The sequence below is a fragment of the Panthera onca genome, chromosome B2, assembly GCF_046562875.1.
Source record: "Panthera onca isolate mPanOnc1 chromosome B2, mPanOnc1 haplotype 2, whole genome shotgun sequence".
Lineage (NCBI taxonomy): Eukaryota > Metazoa > Chordata > Mammalia > Carnivora > Felidae > Panthera > Panthera onca.
Window position 1 is genome coordinate 12,684,132 of NC_138343.1, and position 12,787 is coordinate 12,696,918.

A 12,787-nucleotide genomic window follows, 5' to 3' on the forward strand; every position below is an offset into this window, starting at 1 on the left:
ATGGTTCAGCTGTATTAAGATTAAGTGCATTTGGCCAATAGGTAGAATCAACACAGCAACAGTCTCTAAGAATTTCCGTCACTTTTCTTATCCGAAAGGACTCGAGTCTTCCACTGCAGATAATCGAAGACTTCACCCAAGTTTTCTTCCCCTTTAGTTTTGTTTGTTTGCTGTCTGGATGGCCAACGAGCCGGTCTCCTTTTCCATGGCCAGTCTGAAGGTTTGCTTTGGAAGTGCTGCTTACAGCATTCCTTGCCGGGCTAATACACCGTCCTCCGGGAATATCAAGTCTGACGTGACTGACGCTGGCTTAGAGCTGTGTCTTTACACAGCCGTTATCAAGAAGCTGGGCGTGTACGTTTCCTCTGGTTCTTCCAGGAACCACTGCTCTCATTATCTGGTCCGGGAATGGGGTAAACTGTTCAGTCCGTGAACATTTAGTTTGACACCTATACATTCGGTCCCGCGAATACTGCCCTTCTGGGGTGGTTTCTCCCGGCTCGGTGTTCACCTGTAAACCCATGTAGGGTCAAGTGAATGGAGGTCTCGGGAGAGCCCTGCCAGTATCCGTGGTGGCCTTGGTTTAAGACAGTCCTAACTTCTGGCCAGTGGGGCCCTGGCCCCGGAGCCATCTCTGAGATTCGTACCACTGTTTTACTATCAGATCATTACCCACCAAACTTCCAATCGTATGCCTCCCACCGGCCAAGGGAAAAGAGACACCAGAACTTTGGGGCAATATCAGACTGACACGGCCAGTACAGAGGAGAACTAGGGAAGGAATGTTTTGCACCTTACTGAAAAGAAAACTTTTAAGTGCATACATAGTTAAGAGCTTTTATTGTGACAGAACTTTTTTCCATATGCGTGCATACTCTCTGTAATTCCAGTGTAAAATATTGTACTTGCACTAGCTTTTTTAAAACAAATATTAAAAAAAAATGGAAGAATTCATATTCTATTTTCTAATCGTGGTGTGTCTATTTGTAGGATACACTCGAGTCTGTTTATTGAATTTTATGGTCCCTTTCTTTGATGGTGCTTGCAGGTTTTCTAGGTAGAAATTATTTCATTATTATAAGAAAACAATGTTTGATTCAAAATTTGAACAAAATTGTTTTAAACAAATTGTCTGTATACCAGTACAAGTTTATTGTTTCAGTATACTCGTACTAATAAAATAACAGTGCCAATTGCAAATGTGTGTCCTTGCCTCTGTCAGGTGTTTCAAGACAAGGTTGAGAAAAGAATGGAAACCCCCGCCCCCTCGCCAGAATCAGCCCCGCGGTGATCGCCGGGTCCCATGGCAGTGGGGAGTGGGTGCAAGGCATTGCCTTTCCTAGGAATGCTTTTCGGGGAGGTGGGGAGGAAGGCTTGGCCACGCAGGAGATGAGAGCCTGAGATAAAAGGCACGTTTCAACACCCGCTTTGGGCTTATTCAGTTCACGTTTATTTCCTCCTAGCTGAACAATGCTGTTTACAAGAGATCTTTGTTTCTAGACAGCATTTGGCAGCTTCACGGGACTCCAGTGGCCTTATCCATACGTTCTGGAACAATGTTGCTACACACTGGTTAGTGGTCCCAAGGTGGAAAGTTCCTTCGGATTTCCTTGAGCTCATGCCTGTTAAAAAAACTCAGCAAGCCAGGGGGACCTCCTGACATGCGGAAAAGGAGCCCCCATTTGTCTCAAGAGCGCTGCTCGGTAGGTTTCCCCTGTGTCCGCTCTCAGGGAGATGCGGCTTAGTTACCCCAGAAACTAATTCCCGGGGGACCCATGCCGGCGGCGGCGCCCCCCCCCCCCCCCCGCCCCCCATCTGCACGTGTGGCTATCAAATCCTTCTGCAGAGACGGAAGGGAGTTCTCAGTGCTAAATTCAGGGTTCTCACTGAGCCCAGGGAGGAGCGGGTAACCCCTTTCCTCTTGTCTTCCTGGTTAGATGTTTGGGGGCGGGGAGCTCGCCAAGACTCTCCTCTGGAGACTTGGCATTGAGGCCCCGATGAGCTGTGAGCATTAGTGCTGAAAAGAGTATGCACGGCACCGGGGCGGGGGGGAGGGGGGGGATCCGGGGGACCTTGCAGCCCACGAGGGGGTCTTGCCCCCTCCCTCCAGGGCGGTCTGGACGGACGTGCCACGTGCTACGGGCAAGTCTAGGGAAAGCAGCCTGAATCACCGCCTTCCCCGCTGATGTAATACTCGATGCTTACGGTTCTGAGAGGTTGGGGCCCAGTGGCTACATTCTTGGCTCAAATGTTCACACGAGGGGAAAAGCGGTTTCATGTCCGGCAATGGGACGGGCCTCGAAACCACCAGATGCATAGCAGGAACGGCCCCTGGTGAACGGCGTCTCACTCGCGGACACCTTCCGGCACCCACTCCTGCACCAGGAGGCCTGGGGGCGGCGGTTGAGCACTCGGGCACCCAGCGCCGCACCTGATACCCCTTCCGGGGCTCCCCGGGGCCCAGCGCTACTGGAGGCAGAGATGCACGTACGAAGGCAAAGCACGACGGGGCCTTCGAGGAGCTTTTTGCAAAATCTCTGCTTCCGAGTGATTCGCTTCCCTCAACCCTAGCTCAGCAAGGGACCTGCCTCCAGCAGGTGGAAACCAAAAGCAGAGAGCGTACAAAATCTTTACACAAGATGGGTAAGGCAGGCACAGGCCTCTGCAAAGACCACAGCCCGTACTGGGTTGATGGGCATCCCCGTCCCAGACCCCTCTGCGTGTAGCACCGCACCCGGATGTAAGAGGGGGACAGGGGTGAGCCCAGGCTAAGCAAGGGGTGCCCAGAAAGTTCCCTTACTACCGCTAGTACATTTTGCATGGATTTCTTTAAGATCTCCCTTCTTTTACTTCTCTCCCTTATTGCAACAGAGAATCTCTTAAACTCACGGGCTTGAGTAGAAACCATCTTCCACAGGAACAGTGTGGGACTCAGACCTCAGACAAGCAAACGGACAACATGGGGTGCCTCCAGCAAAACCCCACATCTTGCTCTATGTTGAAACATAGGGCCTCTGGCCCCTCATCTCAAACGTGTAGCCGATTCACGTTTCCACAAGTACAATAACTATTCCTAATGGAGTCAGGGGAGAAAAGTTTTACAACAGCGTTGAAGGTGCTGAACCCATAAATGCGTTCTTAGAAGACTACAAACGGATGGATAGTTTCCTGGAACATTATGGTTTCGATGGATTCTTTGTATGGTGTCAGTCACCGTGGACATCGGTGTCCTTACCACGGTAGCACTGTGTGATCCTTCTCTATTCCAGGAGAGTCACTTAATTGTTTAAAGGAAAATGCACTCTCGCGTCTGCTTCTCTAAACCTTGTTTAAAAGAAAAGAAAGTAAAACATCCTGGTCTGCATATACTTTCCAGTCTTAATCCTCAAGCAATGCCTCCAAAGAAGTGGCCACTGTTAACAAATCCACGTTCACGGTTTCAAGAAGTGCCATAGTGGACACTCCTCCAAGGCCCGGGTCCTTTCTCCCAGAAAATAGCATCGTCACCAGTGAACTGACCACTTTACAATAATACCTTTCTTGAGAATATTGATGGCGCCGAGAAGGGAATAATTCGCACTCCTAATTTAAGTCAATGACTTCCGGGAAGCCACAGGTCAAGGTGTTTGCCGTCTTTCAGCGGGATTCCACTTGCCCAGGTTTTGGTGGATGACCTTTCCACCTAACATCCCACGGAGCTCCAAAATAACTTACAATCTAAGAGAGAGGCCAGCCTGACAGGTCGAGACGGAGGAGGGAGGAGATGAAGGGAAATCAAAACGCAATGAAAAACCGGGACAGGGACAGTGTCCTCAAAGCAGCATCGACCTTATGGTGACAGATACCTGTTCCCAGAAGGCACGTGTAACGCAGGTGGTGAAAACGTGCCGCCATGCCTCATGAGTAGCTGCACGAAGCCAAGTCTCCAAGTTCCAGTCGGGTGCTTTTGGTTCTTTTCCAGCAACGGAAAGCAGAGGAGGGTTGGAGGGTTACCCTGACAGGCCTGGCCGCCCTCCCCTCCCATCCCCTCCCCTCCCCTCCCTTCGCCTCCCCTCTGTGACTGCTAAGAGCCAAGCATGGGAAGTAGGTAGAAAACCCCCAGCTCCCTTGACAACCTGCTTCCTGCAAAGGCAAACTCCAGCACTCCAAGTCTTAAGATAATTGCATTATATTAAAGTGAAACCATTTTTCTTTAAAAAAGGAAGGAAGGAAGGAAGGAAGGAAGGAAGGAAGGAAGGAAAAGGGGAGTTGATTTGAACAATGAGGTTATGAGTTCCAGGCAGCTGGGCTCTGACCACAGACCCGGTCAGCGCCCTGCTTCCGGGCCCCCGGAAGGCACTAGGGGAGCCCCAAAGCCTCCGGACGGCAGGTGGGGGAGCAGGAGGCAGGAGTCCAACATTCAGGAGCAGCCAGAATCTCTGATGTCACAGGAGGAGGCGGGAGAGCAGGTGTGCGTGGAAGCTCCCATGAGCCAGAAGTCACCGCATCCTCAAGGTTAGCTGAACACCGTGTTGTGCTGTTGCGTCACCCGGATGAACGTCGCCCTCCTGCTGAGCTCCTTGAGTTTGGCGGCCCCCACGTAAGTGCACGTGGACCTCAGTCCCCCAAGAATATCCCGAATAGTGTTTTCTACATCCCCTTTGTAAGGCACTTCCACGGTCTTGCCCTCGGAAGCTCTGGAAGAAAAAGGAAGCTTTTCTTTCTAATCGGTTGTTTCCTCCCCCCGTAAGAACCCAGCTGTAATTACTCCCAGCTTTAGCACTTGACACAGCCCCCAAGGCACTCAGGTGGCTCCGTGCCACACCCTCTGACCCCAGTCCCACATTTGCTACAAATGCCGAGCCGGCCACACCAGCATCTCAGATGAATGCGTGCCTCCCATGCGAAACGCACAGCCTCACTGCTGGCCACCGGGAGCGTCTGGAAAAGGAAAGTCCTCATCAGCAGCCTTGGAAGAAGTGACCTTCTCGGCAGTAGCCTCCACTCTGCTCCTTGCTACTCCTCCTTAATCCCTACACCGGCGTCCAGTTGACCCCGAGCCCCACATGCCCAAGGGGAAGAACAGACGTGGCGGATTACCTCTTGAACAGCCTCCCCGCCAACTGCCTACAATTAAGAGGTGAAGGAGATATCAATGCAGACAGTCTCCCACGTGCCACGGTTTGACTCCGCCATGGTGCGAAAGCAATGCGCATTCAGCAGAAACCATACGTCAAATTCCGGACTTGGATCCTTTCCGGAGCTGGCGATGTGCGTACAATCCTCCCCTGCGATGCAGGCCACTGATGGCCACAGCTACGTCAGCCCCGGGATCGTGAGGGGTGGACGGTCCCAATACAGTGACCAACCACCCTGCACCCGTACGACCTGTATATACTGTTTTGCAGTAGGGTATTTGACAAATGACACCAGACATTCAACACTTCATTATTAAAAAGGCCTCGTGTTAGAAGATTCTACCCAACTGAACGCTAACGTGAGTGTTCTGAGCACACGTAAGGTGGGCTAGGCTGAGCTACGACGTCCGAGGGGCTAGGTGTATTAAATGGGTTTCAGTTTACGATATTTTTACCTTAAGATGGGTTTATCAAGACATAGCCCCGTAAGTCAAGGAAGATCCACAAAATGGACAACTCAAGCCCTGTTAGGCTGCATGGACATACAGTCCAGACTTGCTTCTGGAGGGGCATTACAAGAAGGAAATCTCCAATCTATGCAAAACTCTAGCCTTCATCTAAGGCTCGGGCAATCTGGAAATTCTGACAATTAACCAAACGGTGGACTCTTCTTTCCTGGTCTCTTCAACTAGAAAAGATAGCATCTCTCAATCAGAAATTCATTACCTAGGATTTCAAAATAGCATTAACTCTTGTTGCGCTGAAATCCACACATCCAAGGCTACCCTTAAGTGCAATGAAATCTACCTGCTTAAACCACTGACTAGACCAAGCTGGCCTCAGGGCTGGTTCAGAGCACCAAGCTCACGGAGCCCGTCACTGGCCACTCCCAAGACGATTCACATCTCTGTGACCAGGGACCAACATCTCTGCCCCTGTGCCCACAGTGACTGCCATTTTGCTTTTTACAAGAGATTTCCATGGCCTGCCCGGGGCTTGCTGGAAATCATCCAGACTCTCATCGTTGCTTCTCTGCTACCTGGTGATGGCACCTCGTGCAAGTCACTTATTGCTGAAGCCCAAGTCTTCTCATCCGTAAAACGAAGGTACTTTGATCTGTCTCCCAGGGACAGCGTGAGGACTAAGTGGTTAATGGCTGGGAAGGAAGCAGCAAGGCATAAACAAGCTCTACCTTAATTAAATACAACGTCAAAGGGGGACCATTCTTGTGAGAAGACTGTAAACTGCCAGGGGAAAAAAGAGAAAGGAGGAGGGAGGCAGAGAGACAGAGACGGAAAAAAACAGATGCAGCCCGCAGGGCCCAGGCTGCCTCCAGATTGAGGTTCTAATTCCTTCGGCACTTCCCTTTCTTGTCTAATCGGCTTCCAGAACAGTCTTGATATGCTTGAGTCTTCTATTTTCGTTTTGCCTAAACCCTGCTGAAATTACAGATGGGTTTTTCTTTTGGCTCCTTGGCTTCCGTGTGTGCTATAACCTGGTCTGCCCTTCCCTGTCTACTTTCCTTGGAACCCAAAATGGATGCAACAGCTAGAGGGCAATAAATGTACTCCAGGCGAAGCATCTAGCTGTTGCCGAACCACAATGGCTCCGCTTAACGTACCAGCACCCAGCAGACACCGCACAGGACCTTGGGTAGGGAGGGTGGTTGCTGGTAAAGCGTGAAGCTTCTGGGCCAGAGGTCCGGGGTGCCACCGAGGCAGTAATCCTCACCCTGCCCACCCTCACGAACTATGCCACCTCTCCCATCGGGCACCACGTGGGAGGGACAGCATCCTCCTGTTCTAACCCAAGTTTCCCGGATGATGGTAGAAGCGTGGTCCCCTATTCCTGTTCCCCACTCTGCCGTCCCTAAGCTGCAACATCATCGTGATGGAGTTTCCTCTTCCAAAGGAGAAAAAGACTGGAGAGAATGGGAATGGACATCAGTCCGCCAGGATCCCACAGAAGCACGGAACTCTGGCAGAGTCCCCCATACCTCCCACCTGCCCGCCCATGAATCTCAGCGGGGTTCTGGGATCTTCCCTCCGGCTCGATCGCACTCTTCCACAACACCTCTGCATCCCAGAGCCTCGAGAGAAGCTTTCAAGTATGGGCTGAACATAAGAAATGGAGGGTGTCCAGCAGCGAGGGCTTGAGTTTCCATGGACGCAAGACCTTCTGTCCTGTCCTCTTAGTGGGACTTGTCATCAGGCTAATGCCAACGAAAAGTAATAGCAGCTTCTATGGAACAGGGCCAGGCAATGATTATGTGCTGTCCTAAGGCTCTTAAAACACACATGCAGACACGTAAAAATGGAGGCGACACAGAAAATAGCCAGGTTATCTCTTGGGATCGTGAATTTGTAAAACAAAAAGGCAGGAGTCAGCATGCCTTCTGCGGTGAGCGACACAATTAAATGGTTAAAAATGCTGCCCCTGTGTCAACCATCAGAGCGTGGAGGCTGTGGACGGTCCCACTGCAGGGGAAACATGGCACCCTTCCGGAAAGGCCTGACCTCCATGCAACGGCGTGCACCACACCTGTTTCACAGCAACGGGAAACCCATTCTTCAGCCCAGTGCTTGCAGCCTGAACTCATTCCAGGCAAGAGACTGGCAGTTACAGGGCTGGCCGAGCAAAGGCCCAATCGGAAGGACAGGGCAAACACATTCCTGCCCATCCCCTGGAAATCTGGAGTGTCACCTCCCAGACTGGTCACCCCCTTGTCACATTTCCCGCCCCCCGTGCCAAGAGACTTCTGCTCTGCACGTCCTTTGGAGGGCCCCCAACACAGCAAATGCTGGCTGGATAAAAACTGGGAGTGTTTAGAAAGAAGCAGGGTACGTTCTCTAGCTCCCTCCCACGGCCCATCGGTATCAACAGAACTGATATTCGAGACTTGCTTCCGTCCTGTTTCTGTAAATGTGAGGCCTCAGCCACAGAGGGCAGGGCACTGGCGCTTCCCCTTACCTGTATTCGGCGACCCCTCCTGCGTGTTTCTTCATCGCGGTTTCGGAGCTCATCCCGTAGAAGAGCTTGAGTTTCTGCCCGTTCTTCTCAATCACCTCTCCGGCACACTCAGTGTGGCCCGAAAACATCCCTCCCAGCATGACAAAATCGGCTCCGGCCCCTAAACTCCCAACAGTGAGGACAAGAAGAAGGGAGAAGAGCTCAGAGAAAACCGCTCAGAGAAAATCAGCTCTAGAAGGATCTACGTGCCGCTCCAACTCACCCTTCCTTTGCTCCTAGCGATAATCAAGTGGAGAGTTCAACCTCTCCCTTTTTGGAGAAAGTTAAGAAGTGAAGATGGGCACTGGACACCCAGAGAGAGAAATGCTGCCCACTACTGATGATCGGGGGCTAATGCACTAGAAAATCCTTGATGGTAACTGATGGTCAACTTGACCACCTTCCAAGCAGAGGTCTAAGTCTGGTCATCAGAGCAGCCTTGAGAATGGGGCAGCATTTTCTCCAGCGTGTTGCCTAATCTCCTCCACAGTCACTCCTCTGGTGTTCCCAACAGACATCTGGTCTACCTTGGGCCATCAGCACTCTCACGCTCTGCCCGTGTCGATCACGAAAGACCTCAGAACAGACTGAAACTCCTACCCTGGAGACGGGGTATTAAGAAGAGAGACCTGGGGCGCCTGGGTGGCTCTGTCAGTTAAGTGTCCGACTTCGGCTTAGGTCATGATCTCGCGGTCTGTGGGTTCGAGCCCCGCGTCGGGCTCTGTGCTGACAGTTCAGAGCCTGGAACCTGCTTCGGGTTCTGTGTCTCCCCGTCTCTCGGCCCCTCCCCTGCTCATGCTCTGTCTCTTCCTGTCTCTCAATAATAAATAAATGTTTAAAAAAAAAATTAAAAGAAAAAAAAAGAGAAACCTAAATACTACACACGTATGGCACCGAAGCTGCCTCTCCAGTGTTTATCACAGGGCATGGCGCACGGTCGACCTAGAGTAACTAGCTGTCAAGAAAGGAAAAGGCATATGTGGAAGAACTAGAAATCTCACCGTTCCCCATCCCGTTCCCGGATGGCTGCGCAGTCTCTCCACTGACTATGAACTTCTGAGGCCTATGGAGGGTTTACATCCAGAACACGACGACATCAGGGTTCAGATGGATTCAGTAATTAGGATAAAGGGCAAGGAGGAGCAGCAAGCATAGGAACCCCTGAAAAGTGGTCCTGACCTCTTCCATCGGGTCATGGACGCACTTACGGGAGGACTGTGGGATCTGCATTAGGCAGGCCGGGGCCTTCTGTTCAGCGTCTCAGAGAACCAGGCCCTGCGGGGCTGGCCCCCTGGCCTGGCATCAGACAAGCCCCTTCTACCTGGTGGCAAGACTTACAGGTCCTTCACTCCAGGGTCCCTAACCTGAATGCTGGATCCTTGGCCCCTCCTGCCGTGACCTTAAGGGGGCAGAGGAAAACTAGCATCTGGCCAGGCCTCCCACTGACCACCAGAGGGGATCCCCCAAACCAGGAACTGTTATCTACCGGGCATCTTCTTAACGACCAGTCACTTACCGACCAGGAGTGCCAGCTCCTACTCTGTGTGGGGAGCCCAAGCTGGAGCACCCAGGCAGCAAGTACATTGAGTGCAAAAATCAGTAACAAAAACGTCTTTGGCTAACGGGGGTGAGCCCAGTAGTGTAGGGGGGCTCCTGACCCTCCCTGCTCTGCAGCGGCCTGTGGGACCCCGACCTCGTCACTCACTTCTCAGGGCCTCGGCCTCAACTATCAAGTAGGCATCCTGGATTACACAGAGATGCCCCCTAGGTTCCCTTCCACAACCAACACGCTTGATGAACCAGCTCTCACTGACGGACGCAGTTGGCCACGGGTAAGTGGCGAACGGAGGGCACGGCACGTGGAGGCACTGCCTGCCTACCGCTTTTCCAAGGAAAAGCCAGGTGGCCCCGGCTGCCCCCTGCTGGGAAACAGGCGCCTCGGCCTGTGGGGACAAAGTGCTGGGGTGGGGGCGGGGGGGGGGGGCTCTGGTCCCTCCCAAAAGACTCCCCCTACTTCAGTCCTGGAGACCCTCCCTGAGGTCACTCTGGGCCCGATACTGGCTTCTTCCCCGGCACCCTGAGCCTTCTACACCTGGCTTGTAAGGATGTCACCGCGTCTATACCCCAGGATGCCGGCTGGGTCTGCTCAGCCACCAACCAGAACCAAGCCCACATGGGGACTGTGGCCAATCAGGGCCGAAATCCAGGGATAGGAAATCAGCACAGGCTCAGAATTTCCCCAACACGCCCCGCCTCTTCATTCAGATTCCCATCAGAGGCTCTGGGGGAGCTCCCTGCCCTCCCTCCCTGTCCCCTTACCAAAGGCTTTGGCGACATCTCCTGGACAAGTGCAGCCTCCGTCCTTTGAAGAGGAAAAAGCAAGGAGAGGGCGTCAGCGGGGTGCTCAGCCAGGATGTCCCCTCCCCCGGGGTGACTCGGTCATCCGGAGGTGATATCCGGGCGCACCCCCAGCCAAGGGCAAGACCCCAGCCAGAAACAGCGACCCTCAGAGCCCGAACCCAGCACTCCCGGGTTACCGTGTTCTGACTCAGTTTGCTCCCGTTTGCACCTTCTGTTTGCACCTTCCGTCCCCCCACCCCAAAACCCTGCCGTGTTCCCCCTCGGGGTCTGCCTTGCCCTGGGAGCCCGGGGCAGGAGCCGCTCTGAGACCTCGCCCCCCGCCAGCCCCTCACACAACACGCCGGGCCTGGGCCTTCCGAATTCATTGCTCATCCAAGCAGTCACCTTTCCCTCCTGCCTGGCGGGAGGTGAGTTTTATTTAGGACAAGAGCGGGATTATTTGAAGAGCCAGGGAAAGGACACTGAGTTAGTTCCTGCGTGATTGTAGCCGCTCCACGCACCTCCCGCTCATCTTCACGAAATGTGCCCAGTTAACTTACAATCAAACATGCACCCTGGATCCCCCTCGCCACCCACAGAGGGCACACGCCTGGGGCTAATGCCTGCGGGACGGTCACCTAGGGCCGCCCGGCAGGTCCAGCCATGGGGGTTATGTTTACACACCAGCAACGAGGTGCGAGCCTTCCAGGACGAAGAGCCCAAGGCGCGTCCCTACAGACACAGGCTGCTGCCTGCTCTTCGCTGCAGGAGTCCAAGGAGGACGGCGAGGGTGGCCGGGAGTTGCAGCCAGACCCCACAGACAGAGAGGCAAAGAAGCAAAGGCCCGGGGGCAGCAGGGGCAGGCCCGTGCCGATGTCACGCCAGCCCTCAGGTCAGAGCCGGGAGGCAGGACCCGCCCGCAAAGGTGTCACGCCAGCCTTGGGAAGGACACAGAAAACACAGGCTGCCCGGGCCACCTTAGGTCACAACTGGCGGGAAGGTATGTGCGCCCCCGGAGTTGGGGGGCATCTAGTGAACGGAGAGGAACCACTTCATGAACAGCGCCTCCGACAGAGAGCATGGTGTCTCTGTAACCCAATTCCCACCCCCTTTTTTTTAATGTTGTATTATTTTTATTATTATTTTTTGAGACACACATACACACACACACACACACACACACACACACAGTGTGAGCAGAGGAGGGGCAGAGAGAGAGGGAGACACAGAATCTGAAGCAGGCTCCAGGCTCTGAGCTGTCAGCACAGAGCCCGACGCGGGGCTCGAACCCACGGACCGCAAGATCATGACCTGAGCAGAAGTTGGACGCTTAACTGACTGAGCCACCCAGGCACCCCCTGAATTCCCCCCTCTTTTAAGTCCACTTTTTAGGCCTGTCCCTCTAGGAACTAGAACTCCATTTCTGCTTCATTACTTCTTTGCAGTTCGAAGCAAAAGGTAGGTGTGGAAAGCTTGTCTTGTTTCTTTACGAATCTTTACCGAGTACAAATGCTTCCTCAGTCAAGTCCGTTACAGGCACACCTCGGAAACATTGCTGCTTTGAGTTCCAGACCGCTGCAGTAAAGCGAACACGCCAACAAAGCAAGTCCGGTGAATTTTCTGGTTTCTCAGCACATCGAACAGCTACGCGTACGCTGCCCTGTAGTCTACCAACGGTGCAACAGCCTTACATTCTCAAAAAAAGGTGCACACCTTCATTAAAATGTACTTTATTGCTAAAAAACGCTAACCATCCCCTGAGCTTTCTCGGCAAGCCGGGACCGCTGATCACAGATCAGGCACAAATATAATAATGAAAAAGTTTGACATCCGGGGAGAATGAACCAAAACGCGGCACAGAGACGCGAAGCAGGCAGATGCCATTGGAAAAATGGTGCCAACATACTCGCCCAATGGCGGTTGCCATAAACCTTCAATTTGTAAAAACAAAACAAAACAAAAAAAACAAATAAACAAACGTCGTATCTAAGAAGAGCACCGAAGCTTAGTGCAATAAACAAGGTATGCCTGTATTCACGAGCAGCTTCTCTGATCCCAGAGGGCCACAGGGTGCTGAGGAACGGTCATTTCGGAAGTAGTGTCTCCGTGGAAGTTACGTGGCCAAGCCGTCCGTGCGAAGACAGTGACAGGACTTGGGATTGTACCTCGTGTCGGTGCTTTCAAACTTCAGCATGTTTACTTTCTCTATCAAAGGTACAAGCCCCCTGTATGCCCTTCGCTCGTCCTGCCGATTTTTAAGTGCTTTATCTCGTTATCAAAACCAGTTTCACATGACAGGGTTTCAAACTTATGACCTCAGA

The 12,787-nt window shown here is 52.8% G+C and overlaps 1 protein-coding gene across 3 annotated transcripts in view; it reads right to left on the reverse strand.

Moving 5' to 3' along the window:
• The window catches only part of GMPR (guanosine monophosphate reductase), a 52,257-nt gene that overhangs the window by 3,867 nt on the left and 35,603 nt on the right, over positions 1 to 12,787 (reverse strand). Inside the window, exons 7-9 of one of the 3 annotated variants that reach the window (XM_060614227.3) lie at positions 10,446 to 10,488; positions 8,088 to 8,247; positions 4,153 to 4,676 (exon numbers count right to left, since the gene is read on the reverse strand). In XM_060614227.3, the coding sequence (XP_060470210.1) occupies positions 4,496 to 4,676; positions 8,088 to 8,247; positions 10,446 to 10,488 (384 nt within the window). In that variant the 3' untranslated portion in view covers positions 4,153 to 4,495. The other 2 variants (XM_060614228.3, XM_060614230.3) reach the window with 2 other exon arrangements.